The sequence below is a fragment of the Diadema antillarum genome, unplaced genomic scaffold, assembly GCF_040938485.1.
Source record: "Diadema antillarum isolate AM-2024a unplaced genomic scaffold, OU_Dant_1.0 seq00001060_RagTag, whole genome shotgun sequence".
NCBI classification, from domain to species: domain Eukaryota; kingdom Metazoa; phylum Echinodermata; class Echinoidea; order Diadematoida; family Diadematidae; genus Diadema; species Diadema antillarum.
Window position 1 is genome coordinate 703,869 of NW_027271887.1, and position 19,076 is coordinate 722,944.

General features: G+C 38.7%; 1 protein-coding gene across 1 annotated transcript in view; it reads right to left on the reverse strand.

Annotated features, from left to right (window-relative positions):
• Positions 1-5,391: 5,391 nt before the first annotated feature.
• The window catches only part of LOC139743244 (dynein axonemal heavy chain 1-like), a 76,902-nt gene continuing 63,217 nt past the window's right edge, over positions 5,392-19,076 (reverse strand). The window contains exons 62-74 of the mRNA XM_071653740.1: positions 18,766-18,879; positions 16,758-16,840; positions 15,717-16,020; positions 14,590-14,721; positions 13,828-14,001; positions 12,307-12,489; positions 11,655-11,831; positions 10,997-11,167; positions 10,114-10,244; positions 9,151-9,295; positions 8,220-8,426; positions 6,075-6,309; positions 5,392-5,558 (exon numbers count right to left, since the gene is read on the reverse strand). Of these exons, the coding sequence (XP_071509841.1) occupies positions 5,437-5,558; positions 6,075-6,309; positions 8,220-8,426; positions 9,151-9,295; positions 10,114-10,244; positions 10,997-11,167; positions 11,655-11,831; positions 12,307-12,489; positions 13,828-14,001; positions 14,590-14,721; positions 15,717-16,020; positions 16,758-16,840; positions 18,766-18,879 (2,178 nt within the window). The 3' untranslated portion in view covers positions 5,392-5,436. The remainder of the gene's footprint in view (positions 5,559-6,074; positions 6,310-8,219; positions 8,427-9,150; positions 9,296-10,113; positions 10,245-10,996; positions 11,168-11,654; positions 11,832-12,306; positions 12,490-13,827; positions 14,002-14,589; positions 14,722-15,716; positions 16,021-16,757; positions 16,841-18,765; positions 18,880-19,076) is intronic.

Sequence of the window (19,076 nt, forward strand, 5' to 3'; positions counted from 1 at the left end):
GCATATACAGTGTATAAAGCCATCCACAGTTGGCCCTCGCATACTGATACACCCAGTTGCAACCACCATGCATGCATATTATGTAATGATATAGCTAGTCTATACCTATTGTGTGTGCTTGAATGTGGGTGATGCTTTACCATTGTTGATAGAGTTGACACAATGATTTAGAAGTGGGAAGCATGGAATCTATGTCTATTACTACACGTAAACCCACAAACAGACACAAGTCTGAATCTTGCATGCTTTAAATGCAATTGGTTATTTCCCGGTTTTCTCTTCAAAGAAACCGTAGCTACAATCGTATGCTATAGCTATTCTATAGATATTTCATTGTTTTTAAAGCAAAAAAAAAAAAAGTTATCCTTGCCCTGATGGTAATATCTTGGGGTCAGACTTTTGACCTTAATATCTTCGTTGATACAATACTCCAAGTTCAACTTTTGTGATACGTTGTACCAAAACATCTAGAGACTTTATTAATCATCATATGATTATTGATTTCTTGTTCAGCAGCAAAAGTGTAAAGATATAAAAGGTTGTATGAGTGTGATACCAAATTCACTGCAGTCATGTTCTATTGAGGGCAAGATATGCATTTTATATTTTTAAATTGTCAGTGAAGTTGATCTACATTTTTCTTTTTCCAGCAGATCAGGTGTACTGACTGAAAATCTGCCATTGTATAGAATTGAATGAAAGTTGACCTCGTGAAGGTCACAAGTACAGCATGTGCTGATGCGGAAGATGAGAATAGCAGTTCTCCATGGCAGGTTTTACTGAGAGCTAGCTTTTGTATACATGTATTATTTTTAGGCTTTTTGACTCGTTGGCTTTTTAGACTTTGTGTGTAGACCATGTAGGGCCAAGGGAAGCGTGTAAACTTCTAGCAAACATTCTCTGACAGTCAAAGAGTTTTTTTTTCTCCCCACCACTAGAGGGTGGACTCTACAATGGTGTCAGTGATTCCATGGGGGCTGCCATTGACCCACTTAGTAATGGCAGATTTTGTGTAAATAAAAGTAGCATTTTTACAGCACATATTACGCGAACTTTTGAACTTTTACACGTCGAGTACGCACTTCTCTCGATTTGGGTGCTCCTTGGTTGCTCATTTGGTAGCGTGATAGCATGAGGGGTCATCCAGTGCTCCCCGTGCGCTCACAAAACAATAGTACGGGGCGTATGAAGAGTCCGCACTCTAGCAGTCACTGGGGAAAATCTCTTTGCTGACAGTCAAGTGGGTAGGTGTTTAATCCTACATTTAACCCATTGAGGACACGCTGATTTTGCTATGACACACAATTCCCATAGATATCTGCCTGAGTATAATCGGGACGAGCCTTCAACAGGTTAATGATAAGTCAAAAGTGGAAAAAAAGCGACAAGAAGAAGCCACCAAACAACTATTCACATGCTCAGTCATGGACTTGTTTGTGTAATGCCAGCATTTGCTCTTTGCAGAACATTCAAAAAGGATTTAAAAAAAATGATTTATGATGTCCCCATTGTGTACAAATTTCTTGTGTCTTTTACACCAGGCTGTTCACTCCATTGTTATATCAGTCTCATTTATCTGACATACTGAAATACTTGATACTCTCTAATGCGAAGTAGTAATCTTACTTTAACTACCACAGTTGACAGCCATTATAAAGAACACTGATAAAAGGCAAACTCGTTATAACAAAATGCTTGTTCTTGCTTCAAAGTTCAATGTTTCTTTGTATGCTACTGTGTTTGGGTTTTTTTAAACCCTGACATAATGAAATTTTTGTGTAACAAGCTGGTCACAATGAAATTGTTACAAGAATCCACCGTTTTGTGATGCTTAATGGTTCTGTTACTACAGAGTTTCCAAGTCTCTCTGCTTTCACATACATGTAGTGCTCCTTGATAACTAAATATCTCTTTAAGTATTGACACAAGAATTTTTTTTGTACTGTATATCTGTACTGCAAAAGTCATGTGTTAAATCTTGCCGAGTGGTGTGTATGATGAATGAAAGTGATATTCCAGCTGCAGCAGATAGGTGCATAATTCTGCTATTAACACATGTGTAGACATGTCAGACATTGCCCTAACTGTAGGCTTGCTCCAATGTAACAACGTTGTTCTCATGTGTCAATTGTATGTTGTTTCTTGAAAGCCATTGGACATTTTGAATACGTGTTTTGTATGTTGGGTGAAAAAAATGAAGAAAAAAAATAAGTAGGCACATCCATGTGTAATGCAAGTGAGAAACAAAATGTACTTTGAGTTTTTTTTTTTTTTTCAAACGTTTGCTGTGTGAATGATGACAGTTTGTAATCAGGAATACAATATATTATCTGTTAAACTAGTTGCTGGAGTGACATTTTACGCATGTTCTGATGCAAAGCACCATTTTGCTGTTCTTTTTTACCCTCATTTGAGCTCTGTTTTTGAGACTGTAATATACACCAATCTTTGTGCATATGTTGAAATTGAAAGAAAGTTCACACTAAATTCAAATTTGCAGTTGCTTTTTGGAATATTCTTTCAGTAGTCGTTGACACCAGTATGAGAATGTTGAAGAATGACTGGCTTACAAGAAGTTTGGTGTTTGCTGCAAATAAAGTCATCTGACACAATTGCGACAATTGAGGTTGTGTGTGTGAGGGCTTTAGTTAAATGTTTAGCTTTGATTTGTTCGTAGAAGGCATATAAACTTGTTTGGTATAAGTGCTGTTTTGTTTGTTTGTTTGTTTGTTTTTGTGTGTGTTTATGTCCTAGTTCAACCATGATGGGGGAGGGGGGCTGTGGATGTGGATTGAGTAAATGCTGCAATATTTCTGGAACAAATCAGTGAAGTTTGAGGAAAATTTTACAATCCTTTCAAAAGTTGTGAATTTTTACAATTTTGGTGCCACAAATGAGAAGACAACAGCAATTCATGGCGTCATAGCAAGACAATTATATACAGAAAATATACAGGAAATTCCACAAAATTTTATTTCCAGTGAAAACTACCCATTCCTTTGACTTGTTACTAACCTATGTTAAGGATAATATTATTCTGCATGTTTTCTGGAAGAGTTAAATCAATTGCTCTTTCATTTTGCTAGGAAATTGAAAATTAACAGATTTCACTGTGTATTTTCTGTGACAATCACAAACTGTTGTAGTCTTCTTATCCAGCAATGGCGGCATCAAAATTTAACAAATTTGTCACTCTTGAATGAACTGTCAGATTTTCCTCAGACTTCACTAATGTCCTTCCAGTAATACAAATATTGCTGAAATCACTCAATCCACCAGTACATTTTGGGACGCTTCCCCTGTATCAATAGTGGATTTATGTTCCGACATACATGAGAAGCAATGCACCCGACTCATTGCATAACCCATTAAATCATCTTTTCTTCTTTTTTCTGAATGCCCCTCAGTTACAAGTATACAATATACACTGCTGTACCTTTAGCACTCAACATAGATATTTGACATATATGCAGACTAGCCAATCAGAGACACTTTGGTAGGAAGTACATTGGAGGGTAAGCCTCTGGAAACTGTGTAAGTGTCATTTAAGGAGAGCACACATTCAGAGCATGGCTTTCAGTTCATTCTATGTTACTGTCTGTATGCTGGGCTTGAACACCAACTTTTTTCTGTGATGGCCTAATTGGGCTACCTGCAATGATAATCTTTGAATCTTGAAAGAAATAAAAAAGTAGTGACCCAATATAAAAGGAAACATCAATATACATTCTGAATCTCAGTTTCCCTATCAGACCACCAAAAGACAACCTTTTAGGAAATTTGGTCGCCCAAAATAAATCTCTAGTGGCCTTAGGCCACTGCCCACCGCTAATGTGAGCCCTGCCTTATGGTAATAATGATCAGAAAGAGAAAGAAAATAATGCCATTCGAACACATTGACATAGCCTCAAGAAATATACTCTTTTATTTCCAAGCAAATCCTGACATGTCAGGTACAACTACGTAAATAGATCACTCAGAACAATGAATACAATAATGGTAGATTCTTTTACTTTAGAGTAAATCTCGACATCAGGCGAACAACCACCCACAACAATAAATACAATACTAGTGATAGATTCTTGGTACAATGTATTTTGTAAGATGAGGCACACTACTCGATTTATGGACGGCAAATTTTGTCAGGAAAGACAAGACATTCTAGTTGTCTAAATATTTCATACAAATTTTGTGCATTTTATGCATTAAAAAGAATAAACTTTCAATATTACCACTCATGTCTTATTTTCTCTTTAAAAATTATGAAATGTGAGCTCACAAGATGTCAAGGTGAAAAAGTTGAACCAAGCTTTAATGTGCACATATCTTATAACAACTTCTTGTGTATAAACATAGAATACAACAGACCTACAACCAGTATGATTGCGACTAAATTTCATAAACTTTAACAACCCATTGTTTGACAGAAAAGCATGACTTTCAAGATCCAGTTGGGTCACATTCGTTTGGTGCATTTGAAGTGTAATACAATCTGTATCACATAAAATAGGCACACGGCACAGGCAACCACTTCAGCTCAGTAGAACACATGTGCTTATGTAAACATTTTGTACATTATAGTGTCTCAGACACTGCAATAAAAACTGAAGTAATTCTTTAATTCAAACAACAACCAATACAGTACCATTGTGTGGTCTCAAGTCAATGCTTTTAAATCACAAAAAAAAAAAAAAATTGTCTTTAACAGAGAGAACATATTTGTCTCAGCTGTGAATAATTCTAAATGTTGGAATCAATTTGCCAACCAACCTACATTTGGTCCAGATTGAATAAGTACACATGACTACATCAAGGTGATAGTAGTATTTATTTGTGTGTTTTAACTTGAAGTTAGAGAATACAGGAGTGTCTTATGGCCAGTGTAACATATCAAAGGACATTAATATCTATTCTAAGGTCTTTGACTGAAATTCTATCATCAACACAGTTTACAGTGATAAACAATATACAAAACAAGAACCTCATGGTTACCATGTGTAAATCAAAACAAAATTGTAATTTCATTCTATCTTATTTTTATTTCATTTGTTGTATTGGTTGAGCACAAATACAACGTTCCTCAGATTGTTCCGGCTCCCAACACACCAGTGCATATCTTTTGGAAAGACACTAAAACATCTCTTTATAATAGACTCCACATTTGTACATGTCATTTACAAATTATGTACAAATTTCACGACTTGATGCACATTGATTTCATATGCACCTCAACTTCTCCTGAAAGGATTTCTGTCTCTGAAACTTAATGCCTGTTATAGACTGCCTTATCAAACTTATGCTATAGCAGCTGGGAAGAATGAATTATAGTTTGAAGCTGAACAGCAGATCTGCATGACTGTGATTCGGTTCCAAACCAATGATGTACTGGCAATAATACTGAGTGGTATGTTAGCCTTGGTTCCAGCCTGGGACACCTTAATAGTCCAGAGCACAAATCACAGCCACTCCCCGCTTGATCCAGTGGCTCTGCTTCTTGTCGCTCGGAACCTCGACGGCGATGACGTAGTTTGTCGAGTGACCGGTGGTGGACAGGGTACCTGTGAGAATTCAGAGAAAATGGTCACATAAGATAACTGCACATCTGCCACTGCATTTTGTGTGTGACAATTTGACCATCAGTTTGAATACTTTATGACAGGTCTTCAAATTTAGTCATACTCAGCTTAACATTTCAGGAAAAAATTAAGTGCTCCCTTAATACAATTTGTAGCTTTTTCAAGGCAAACTAAAGGACCACAGCTGACGGGGGTTGGGAAAACTTTCTTAGGGTGAGGGACCTCTTTCTATAGCAATTGTTGTAAGCTTTTGACCAAGGTAGAAGAAAGAAAAGTGATCAATGATTCACACTTATCAAGCATGTCAGTTTGTGTTACTTTTGGTATTTAGTGATACCATCCAACTGAGGTGATGGCATTCTGAATGAGGCCTGACCAAATTCACAAATCAGTGATCCCAACCTACTGTAAAAATGTAGGTTTTCATTTCCCTTGAAAACAGAGCACATAATGAAGGCCGTGATCTATTCAATGCCAACACTAGGGAGTGATTCATACCTGCTCTGGTGAGAGTCTTGTACATGGGGCAGACGTAGATGCCGGTCTCTGGCTGCTTTCGACTTGCTGCTGGGATGAGCTGCATGCAGGGCATCTCAGTGTACAGCTCCTTGGGGCGTGACTCAGCCAGCTGGTGCCGCTCATAGCTCCACCGTGCCCCCTCCAGGAACAGGCCTCTGATGTAGCAGCCACTCTCTGGCCGCTCCTTCAGCTGCTCTGCTGGCTCCTTCATCACCTATGGATTGGGGGGGGGGGGGGGGGGGGGGGGCAAGGCGCAATAAATTCTGTTAGGACTGCTCCTCTTAAGTTACATCTATATCACACATCTTAACCATACCATACAAAGCATGTTCCTTGGCACGTCTGTGTTCTATTTAAGAGCATATCCAACATGATCTGTATCGATATGGCTATTTTCCCATTAGACCACATACAGGAATTATTTTTTAAAAAATAGGGAAATATGACTTACTCTGTGTAGCCCTCACAATTTTACAAACTAATTGAACCATACTGAAGTCTGCTCCAGAAGTTGCAATGCAGTATATTTCAGGTGACCCACAAAAAAATCATGAAGTCACTGCAATATCTTGATAGTATTGTGAATAGGTCAAATGCAATCACAGTCATTGTCATAAATATGGCTTTTTGACCCCCACTTAATTTTACCCTGAAAACTCATGATGGCCCGGTAATCTTTACGAGATACATGTAATTCTCTTCTTTGCAAATGCAAAGGGGCTAACAATTTAAAGGAAGATCTGAGAAGAACAAGGCAATCGCCAAATTGTGTCTCGCCCATTCGTGTACAAGGAATTAATATTTTTTATAACTCCCAGAAGTTAATTGACCTGCTTATGACCTTTGACCTTGTGGTGACCTTCAACACCGCAAGGGACATTTACCATCCAAGTTTGGTCACAAACGGACAAAGGGATCAAAAGTAATGAGCCATAATCGAAACACGCCATTAAAAACTTAACATTGGGCCCTAAAAATTTGTTGACCCCTTTCTGTGACCTTTGACCTTGTGATGACCTTTAACTCCCCAAGGGACATCTACCATCCAAGTTTGGTCACAAACGGACATAGGGATCAAAAGTTATGAGCCACAATCAAAACGTGCCCTAAAAACATAACATTGGGCCCTTAAAGTTTGTTGACCCCTGTCTGTGACCTCTGACCTTGTGATGACCTTCACCTCCCCATGGGACATCTTCCATCCAAGTTTGGTCACAAACGGACATAGGGATCAAAAGTTATGAGCCATAAACGAAATGCGCCCTAAAAACTTACCATTGGGCCCTAAAAGTTCATTGACCCCTGTCTGTAACCTTTGACCTTGTGGCTACCTTCAACTTCCCAAGAGACATCTACCATCACCCAAGTTTGATTGCCATTGTAGCAACATGTGCTGAGTTACGTGTGATAAGAGTCTTGCAAGTAAACTTTAACGTATGACCTCAACTGACCTTTGACCTTATCATGTGACCTCTTACGGCACCATAACATGAAGGTACCCCCAGTGCATCCATCACCCAAGTTTGATTGCCATTGTAGCGACATATGTCGAGTTACGTGTGATAAGAGTCTTGCAAGTAAACTTTAACGTATGACCTCAAATGACCTTTGACCTTATCCTGTGACCTCCAACGGCACCATAACATGAAGGTACCCCAAGTGCATCTATGACCCAAGTTAGGTTGTAATCCAAGCAACTTAAGTGAAGTTATTTGTCAAAAGAGAGTCTTGCAGGTAAACTTTAACATAGAAAAGAGAGTCTTGCACATACTCTTTAATATATGACCTCAAATGACCTTTGACATCATCACATGACCTCCGACAACACCATAACATGAAGATACCCCTAGTGCTTCTATCACCCTAGTGTGGCTGCCATTGCTGTAACAGTTGCCAAGTTATGCATCATAAGAGAGTCTTGCAGGTAAACTTTAACATTTGTGACGGACGACGGACGGACGGACGACGGACGACGGACGGACGCCATTTGGATCCCTTAGTCTCGCCTTCACCTCCGGTGGGCGAGACAAAAATGAAGTCTGAGATGAGAGAAATGTGTGTCCAGCAAGTTTCATCTTTGATGACTTTGAACAGGGAGGGGAGGGATGGGAGAGTGTTCATCACCTTGAAGTCGAAGCCGATGATGTCGATGGAGATGATGGCCCGACGGGCATAGTTCTGGAGCGTTCCGGTGAGGAAGGCCTGAGGGAAGAAGAATCCGGAAATCCAGAAGACGCTGGGGATGCCCTGATGGATCCAGTTATCGATGAATTTCATCCGCTCTACCAGGTCGGTCACCCAGGAAGAGAGTGGCTTCAGTGATGGGTACGCCTGGAGACAGGAAAGGAGGGAGAGAGTGGGATGACTGAATGGAGGATGATCAGATACAATTCGTTGCTTAGCAACACAATGCTATCTTTGGGAAATTCCACTTTTAAATCCTAATTGCACACAATCTGGCGGAGAACTCTCCAATAAGAAAAGAGATCTGTTAAACTTTGTTAATGGCAGTTGTAGGCCTTTACCAACATTATCAACAAGTTTGTTCGTTTGTTTTTTAAAGAAAGATTTGATGGAGACAAAACACGAACAGTAATTGAGGATTATGGTTGTCCCAATGTAATTGTGTTCTATTAAATATGACAACAATATATCTCGTAAACTACAAATGTCCTGGAATCATGTGAAAAGTCCTGATAACGAGTGTCTCATGCGGTGCACTGATTGAACCAAATTCGCTTGCAGAGCCAGCTGTTCATATTTCAAAGAGCAAAGTGTCCATGTTTGGAGCATGAAGTCTATCTATGGGAAAATTGCCAATGGAAATACTACAGTCTGAACAAGCTGGTAAAATCAACATGCACTCTTTATCTATTTGTTGATAATACCAAATGATGAATCCAGAGAAAACATAGCACACAGGTATTGCTTATAGAATTTAATGACAAAAAAAAGAAGAAATACCAACAGCTATAAGCTATTGTCAGAGGTACTGTCATGGGTGTATATTAGGTATGAGATGTAAGAAAGTAAAAGGCAAGGGGCATTCACTGACCTTGCCTGCCCATAGGTCTGGGACAGTGTTGTTGTAGATACTGTTAGACATGGTCTCCAGCTCCAGGGAGAGGACCACCAATCCCTTGAGGGCCTTGAGGAGGTCCTTGAGGGTGCTGTGGATGGCGGTCAGCAGACGGTTGTACCTGGAAGGGGGGGGGGGGGGGGGGTTGCAAAAACAGGTGGTCACGGGCAAAGGGGAAAACAGCCATATGATAAAATTTGAGTCCCCAGGGGTACATAATAGTTCTTATACTCTTACACAACAGAGGTAGTCTTCAGTTGTTCCCTCTGTCCAATTGTGTGCCAACTTTTTCCAACCATGTTTCTACTACTATATTTTTCTGTCCATTTGTCTTTCTTAATATGTTATTTTGTCTATGTGTCTACATTTTTCTCTCTGTCTCTCTTTCTGTCTCTCCATCCATCAATATACACACTCATCCATTCATAAATTCATCCATCCATTCATCTATCCATCTTTCCAAATGTTGTTATATCCAATGAAAAATTGCATCCTTATACATTTCCTTTATGGTGCCTTATAATGTTAATAGATGTACTTACTTTCTGTAAAACTTCATATTTGTATGTTTCTGTTTAAGCTGGAAAAGAAAATAAATGAATGATTGAATGAATCCATCCATTTCATCTATGCATCCACCATCTATCAATCTACAAATAGCTATCTATCTTTCCATTCATCTACTGGACCGTTCAGGTGTATCCAGCATGGGATAACACATGGCACAAGATTTGATACATTTGATATACATTAATTTGATATATTCCATGTTTATACTCAAATGACACATTTTTTGCACCAGTGAAATAAAATGGAGGAAATAGCATGGTTTCCTTCAGTCTGAATTAGCAACCAAAGAAAAAGGTGGATCAAAGAACAAAAATATGAAATCTGTAAGTGGACAGATCTAGTAATTAAACTGAGGTGTATTCTTTTTACCTGATGACTTCCTGAATGAGTACAGTGTTCATGGACTCCTCATAGAGTACTGGGTGTTTCTTGGCAACCATCACGTGGTCGATGGGTTGAGGAACTCGGGCAAGAATTGTCTTGGCAGACTCCTCAATCACCTAGCAACAAGAGATTGAGGGATAAACATCATGTAACATAACGGTTTTCTTGGTGCTTATGATTACAACTTTGCAGTGTACACCAGTTTATATGTCAACATTTACAATGGTTTCCTGTCATTAAAGAATAAAACTTTCATGTAAAGGGAATATAAAATAATACATCTTTGAATTGCTAAAAAAGTGCAAACTGACAATACATATGAAAATGTAGTCTTGGTGATTTTCTGGTCCACCATGCACCGTATTGGAGTGAAAGGTAGCCTTGAAAAGGACTGGGTGGTCATTTTCAGAGCAACCTCCTACTCCAAGAAAGAATATGGTCCATGGTGGACTCACTAAGATTATGCATCTTGCATTGGAAACCTTCCAAGAATGTCACATGAAAACTTAATACTGTAAAATGAGGAATGTTACCCTGCATTTTATTTTTGTGAATTTCACGAGAGCCAAGTTTCGCAAAATTAAAATGCACACTAACGATCAATCTTGTCTACACTCTATGCATTGCATGTTAGAGGCAACTCGCGAAATTTCATGCTGCGAAAATATCATGCTTTACAGTACCTATAACAGTGCACAAAGAAGATTAAATCAAATCCATAATGTGGGTTCCATCAATATGATATCTACCAGGCCCCTTCACACTCAAAATGACACAGGAACAGAATACATGTTCAACTATACACCCCCAAAAATAAAATAAAACCCAAAACCAAAATGTCTTGATACCAACAGTAGTCCATGCCTACCTCTTCTCGAGACTTGCCAGCCCCGGTAGCCGTCTTGGGCTGGAGCAGCATGATGGTGCTGAGTGTGGTGAAGGTCTCGTTCTGGGCGAAGGTGATGTTGGCGTTGTCGTGGAGAGAGAAGATCTCTGGGGTGTCGTTGATTGGCAGGCTTCGCACGTACGCCATGTATCCCTGGTAGTACATTGAAAAACAAAAGTTGGATGAATTATATAGATTTTATAAATATATGAATATATAAATATATTCAGTGAGTCTAATATTTTGCGAACCGGGACATCACGGCAATTTCACAAGTGGTTAAATTTGGGATTGTGGAGTACAGTACTAGACAGATACGTGCACACTCACATTTATGCCGGGATCAGAGTTGATATTCTGCATGTTTTTAAATGTGCCAACAGCACCCAACTTGTGAAATTTGCGAAAATAAGAACCTCGCGAAATATTATCTATCTATCTATCTATCTATCTATCTATCTATCTATCTATCTATCTATCTATCTATCTATCGAAATTTGCGAAAATAAGAACTTCGTGAAATATTATCTATCTATCTATCTATCTATCTACCTATCTACATGTATCTATCTATCTATCTATCTATCCTTCCATATATCTATCTATATATATACTAGCTATATTTTCAGGATATACTCACATTGTGATCATGGGTGGTAGGAATCTGGTGGAAGATGCCCGACTCGGAGAACTGGTGTTCCTCTTCCAGAACGTCGCCGCAGTAGAAGTCGGCCAGGATGTTCATGATGCAGCGTCGGTCCCTGTCATCCGTCACACGACCACCGTAGTTGATGTGACCAGCTGTGTACTTCAGGACCTATAGAAATGATGCATAAAGGCAGTCATGACACCATCTTGGTGACATAGGTAACTGTAATTCATTCAGAGGATATGTCTGTCTCTCCCCATCCACCTTACAACTTCTGGAAATCATATAATCAAATCAGCATAATAATGATAATGCATATAGCAATTAGACAGTACATACATTCACCGTTTAAGTATTGCTGCTTTTGAGTACCACGTATTATTTGAAAAATCTACAGCATGAGTAAAAATCATGGTAACATCATTTATGCTCTATTGAGTATGACATCAATAGATACTCACAATTATCAATGTATATTCTTCCTCATGAGGTGTTTATGTTCGGTCTTGGTATCATCCCCAAACTTATTTTGATTTCATTTCTTCATTGAGACAGAACACTTATGACAACATGCTGCATATGATCAGCACACACATACATCACTGTCTACATGTGGGACTACATGACATCTCTTCTTATATACCTTGAAAGGCACATGGTCCTCATACTCCATAAGGAACATCTTCAGCTGGCTGATGCAGATTCTCAAGTCGCCGGTGGTGAACTCATACGGGATGTTGAAACCGAGGGCGCCGAACTTGCGTCTCTCCAGCGCGATTGCATGGAAGAGACTGAGTGAGAACAGCAGGCTCTTGAACTCATGCGTCTGTGTAAAACGGGAGAAAGAACAGTACGCAAGGACTTTTACATATTGAGATGGTACAACACGCACAGAATGTTGTATTTGAGTAACAGTTGTGTACAGAGTGAAGTGGGCAACATGTCAAATGAAGCCAATCATTCAAAAATCTCTACAGAAAGCAATTATTACATCAAATAATTAGTTGTTGTTGTCGTTTTAAAGAACGAAAGAAGAGAGAGAGAGAAAGTGGGGCCCTATACAAACAATTTGCCCCAGACAGCACTTAACATACAACAAACATTATAAATCTTAGAGAGATATAAACAAGAATATGTACCAAGTCTCCACGAGGGAGCTCATACCGTCTCCACGAGGGAGCTCATAACTGTCTCCACAAAGGAGCTCATAAAGTCTCCACGAGGGAGCTCATATTGTCTTCATAAAGGAGCTCATTACGTCTCCATGAGGGAGCTCATTTTATTATGATACTGATGAATACCTCATATTCTTCAAACAAACTCAAATAACTAAAATAATTAGTGTCATGCTAGAAGATATCACTACTGTACATTATTTCTTTTTGTTATCATGTATATCAGTGCATCCTGGTCTATTTAAACATTCCATTGATTGAATCAATGATTTAATCGTTTTCCACAAGTTTGCTTCTGCCTTTAATATCTTTGTCTCTGTACATGCTTAAAATTGTTTTTTCTGTAACTTTTTTTCCTAATATCCCTCCTCTCACTGTCAGAGTGTACTTGAACAAGATTGCATTTCTCATTTTTTTTTTAATGTACACATACTATTCAGCTCTTCTTTGTCACAGTTCAGTGTACAAGATACAACCTGCACTTAGTTTAAACACTCAATGCATTTTCAGTCATTCCATCTCACCATATTTCTTTAATTCCATAGAATTAGAACAGAACAAGTACTGCATCTCCTTTTTGCTTCATTTTGATATTTTTAATTTGTTCATTCACTCTATTTCATGATAGAGAAATACAATGCATACATAATATCCTACCATCATTTTTAAAAAATCTGAAGTTCATCACTTGTTTGAAATAAAAATGTGAAATGAACAGAGAACATGAGAACATGCTCAGAGGCCTTGTGGAAAAAAGTCCTCTTAGGCACCAGCATAAAACAGGTGCAATCTAGAAGTTAGAACACAACCCAATGTCAGAACACTTTTCAAACAACACACTTCTCTAGAGGAGATAGTGAGCAGATCAAATAATCAATATTTAAGCAAAAGAGAATATCTAAAAGATTTGTTAGATTATGCATCTTTATGTCTTTCTTTTTTTTAAATAAAAAGTACTCTAACTATTTCTCAGGTTGACCTGCTTTTACCTTTCCAATGCAGGAGTTGAGGAAGTCGTCGTTGAGACTGGTGTAGCTCTGAAGCAGGTTTGCCTTGATGCCCCGAGGAGGCTCAATGGTCATCTTGGAGCTGTTCTGGAGGATGGCCACTGGGAACTTTGGACTGGGCATACTGGTCAGCCACAGCCGGAAGTCACGATGGACCTATAAAAGTATGGACATAAAAAACAAGATGGAGTCAGCGCACCAACAAATTAAAAATAAAGAAAGAAATTACAAAATATTCCAGTTCATAGTGATAGCTGAATAAGGAAAACTTCAGCTCTACCCTAGTAGTCATATCAGTCTTATTTATCTGTCATCATCCTCTCTACAGATTCCAACTGACTTTGACTGCAACAATAATATTTCAGATGATCTCTCTTCTATGACAAAGACAGTTTTCACTGGATTTTACTGTTATTTATTTAAAACAAACATAAAAGTCAAAGGTCATTTGGTTCTGATTTTTTAACTGGAAGAGTTTGAATTTTATATTATGTACTTGGAAGCATCATCTATTTTGGTATGACAATGGGCTTCTTGAGTGAAAAGTAAGAACTGGAGATAAGAAGAAGAGATTAACGATGCAAAGTTATTGAACATGAAACCAGCACCAGGCCTATTATATAAATACCAATGATTATATCCCTTTCATATAAAGTACAAAGTCCATCAACTACTGATGCTCATGGCATGTTTGTAAGGTAGTCGGTGCATCCAAGATGGTGGCTGGCTGACTTGGCATCTCACCTTGTCCGGGTCGATGTTCTCAATGAGTCTCTCCAAGGAGGGCATCCAGCTGGGGGAGAGATGGCAGTTCTGGAAGAAGACCCACTTACCCCGGTCCATGGCACTCCTCATGAGAGCCTCAGCTCTGGGACCCTGTGATAAGAAGCACAGTCAAAAATCGTATGTCTGAAAAAAAAAATATTATAACAGTACCATCCGCAACGATAACTTTAAAAATATTGAATCAATACAAATACAATTTCAGGGTATGAAACTATAACTCATTGCCCACATCTTACAGAAAACCCCATTCGATTTGCTTCAGTGGTCAAAGAGAAATGAGGAATTTTGTAGAGCATGTCAGGAATCTCTTCACTCCAAGTTCTGTCTATTGTGTTTACACATTAATATGCATTATCAAGAGCATCCACGTGCTAAACTTGGAAGAATCAGATGCATGACATGCTTTACAACAATCCACATTTCTCTGTGACCACTAAACCAAATTGAATGGGGTTTTCTGCAAAATAAGGCTAGGATGTTATATTTTAAGACCCTGACGTAGCATTTAGACGGTTTAATCATATTGGGTGTTATCAATGCGAAAATCTGATTGTAATTTTTTGGGACATACTGTACACAGCAATGTAACCTATCATTACTCTAAATGCAATTAAACAAAGGGAAACTGACCAAAAATGCTTGCAGCTGGTTGAAAGAAAAAAACAAACAAACCAAGCACATAAAGTTGATTTTAAAAATCAATACTAGAAGACCACTGTCTCCATTCTTATACAAATTGCTGAATATTGTGACAAAATGTGTCACAAGAGATCTTATAAGACTTTGTTTGGGTACCTTAACAGATCATTCTAAGACAGATTGCACAGCAGAACAATGAATGGTAAATCTATAAAGTGATATCACAGCAGCATGACAAAATGAAATAACTAATTTGATAATTTTTGGCTTTGTTTTGGTGCTGGCAAAAAGGTCTATCATTTTCCATCTGATTACTTTCATCCATACATCATTATGATACACATGTTGTCTCCTCAGATATTCTGCAAATTTTTTTTACAATCATGTGACCACAAGCCACAGAGGGATTAAGTGATGAATATATGACATCAAGTTTGAACTCTGACCTGTCCCTGACCCAGGGAGATGGAGGTCAGCTTCTTGGAGAAGCGCATCTCCTCGGCGAACTTGTAGAGGTCGGCGGCCGGGTCGGTACCGACGGAGAGGACGAAGACCAGGGGGATGGTGGCCGAGGACTCCTTGTAGGCGATGGCAAGGTCTGCCGTCTGCGGCTCAATGAAACGCTGGCCCAGGTGGGTGGCCACGTAGTCCTGCATGGCGTTGGTCACCTTGTCCGCCCGGATGCACTTCAGGACCAGGAGCTTCTGGAAGTCGTCCAGGTCGGTGTTCCAGGAACCGGGAAGCGGCTCCCTGGAGAAGGTGATGGGTGAGAAGGAGGACGGAGAGAAAAAGAGGTCTCATGAATTTCAACTCCTGATGGTAGGAATGTGTACTACTGACATTTTTTTTTCTTTCTCTTTCATAAAAGGTGCCTGTGACTTGACAAAACATTTAGCATTGATTAGAACTTCTTTACAGCTGCAAACTACAAACACACACGCACAAATAATTATAGTCATACATAAGAGATGATTGTAAAATTGACCTCTGAAATGAGGAATGTACGTGTATTAAAATGTGAATAACTATTTAACATTTTTGGGAAATTTCATTTTAGTTATTTTGCCCGGTGCACATTTACAAAATGATCTAAAACTATTTCTTTATCAAGTTAAGGATTTAAATAAAGATAAGCCTCAGAATATTGACTAAGAGTTTAAACAGTGATGCACAGAAAGTACATCACGCTGCAAGACTGAAAGTTCAGACATATCTCTTCACGAGGTGAGAGAAGAGTGAGAGATGTTTCTTTATAAGTATAGACTGGACCAACTGAGGTATATTTTCATAGAGAGAAGATTAAAAAAATATGGCTGCCTGTTCCAACTCATGTTCATGAAATCAAAGTTGTGGATGATTTTATAGTATAGACTGAACCAAGTAAAGTATATTTTCATTGAAAAAAGATAAAAGAAAAATATGGCAGCCCTCTACGAACTCATGTTCATAACAAAAAGCTGTGATTGATGGGACTCCCAAGATCTTACCTGTGGGGCTCTATGCTATCAAAGATGTGCTGGAAGGCATCAGAGTGGTTTCCAAAGTCCTTGGGAAATGCGGCAAAAGTGGGCTGGAAAATGAATATTGTAGAGCAAACAATGATTATGATTTGTTTGGAATTAACCAATTTTCCCAGACATGATGATGACACTACTACATGGTGATATTATGAGCAAGGACGTTTGAGCTTTGCATCGCTGGGCACTCGGAGACAAAGCTATTGATATCTTTCTCTCTGTGTACGTGTTCACATTGTACTAATAACATATTATACGATTTCCAGATGAGACATATATCAATGACATTAATCATCCTTCATTATTCCAAATTCATTCAGTTATCAAAAGTGTCCCAACCCTTTGCTTTTTCCTGATCCTTAAGATTCAAACATAATTGAGCAAACAAAGATGTCCATCTTATCTCCCTCTTATGTCACATAATTATCAATGCAGACTTATTTCTACATGTTACCACCTCATTTTTCCACACAACATGAGCTTGCATCACAAAAATGTCTCACAGATGTTGTAGAGAATTTATTCAGCTTTCAGATGGTATGATTTTTTCATCAATAGCATCAGTACTTTTCATTTTATGAACAAAAGTCTGTGGCAATTACAACCTAGATTTCACACATTTTGTGTAATTTCTGATTTTGTGAGTGATGTTGGCCTGAAAGTAGACAAACCATAGAAAGCGTGTTTGTATCTTGTCATGCTGAAAATATAAATTGAATTGTGCTTTTTTTTTTCAAATTTATATTAATCTTGTCCTATGATAATGCCATAATGATAAGATATAATCTAAGGATAAAAAATGTTATTGAAAATATCGACGTTGGAGTGTCCATGCATTCCAGTTGATCATCATATGCTAGTCTACGACTTTCTGCACTTTCCTTATTGAAACAGAATTAACTATCACAGCAGTCATTTTCTTTATGATAAACCTGCATTGAACTGAAGTTTCGCATAGTGACGGTTTCATCATGTAATAATAATAAACAGTCAAACATACCCCAACATCAGGCCGCCAGCAGGAAGCTACTGTAACCCTATTGCTCCTTACACCTGCCCCGCTGGCCCCGGCTAACTAGAGACCCATTGCACTGCTGTTAGTGCTGAGTAAACAGTTGCAACTGCTGCACCGAATGTGCAGTGTTCATCTATTCTTCAGATCATTTATGAGGTCGATATTACTGAAACTATACCCCTTCACAGAATTCAGAGATGTTGAAATCCCTAATCTCAATGTTTTCACTTCATGTTTTACTATTTTGACTTAGATAAGATAGATGAAAATTGACCCACGTGTACGATCTTTTCACCGCTCGCGGCGATCTCTATGACAGTCCCACATATACAGATTCGTGTAAGTTCTCCACACATGGCAAAACTGTACACAATACTAGTACATTGCAGTTTAAGAAGGAAGATTCAGGGGGTGATATTAACCACTAGGTACATGTTTCAGGGGAAACAGTATAAATGCATTGTAGCTATCAACGTGTACCATATCTCCATCTCACTCATCCTCATCACGTGGCAAGCACATCATAATAAATACCAGGAGTATATTACTTCACTTGTATATCACAGGACAAGGGTTAATGGTCAGAACAGCATCTATGCCATCTCCTACTTGCTGTTTGCATGCCAGACTGAGTTGACGGCTTGCAATTTCTTTGAATATTTGGCTCAAACGCACAACCACACATAAACTGGTGATGGGTAAACTGCATAATGCCACAGTACACTGAAAGCAGAAGAGTCACTCATCTTTGTCAAAAAAGTTTGCGTCAGAGGAAAGCTTACATAAGGTTCTTTGCTGTCCCACATTTGTATCTAAAAAGCTTCTATATATAAAAAAAGTACACACTTTTGACAAAAAGAGTGTTTTCTAAAGGCACTCATGTCTAATGGTCTAAAATAATGTGGCAAACGAGAGATCTACAACATGGCATTGAGCTTAAAGGTAAAACATTGCTCATCTTACCAGGGCACCAAGAGAAAGGATCTCCATCCAGGCCCTCTGAGAGAGCCAGCTGGGACATGGGTTGGGTAGCTCCTCTTTGATTGGTCCACCGGACAATAGGAACCTCCATTCCTCCTACAGAGAGACCAGAGAACACAGAATGACTCATGTAGGAAAGTGTGTGTGTCTGTTTCTTAATTCAACTTGTCAGTTCTGCATCAATACTCTTAGAAATGCCCGTATTAGGTGTTACATAAATGTTATCCATCATTGTTAGAATCATTATCATCGTCATAATCGGTGGAGTCTCGCGAGTGCCTGCATTGTGCATC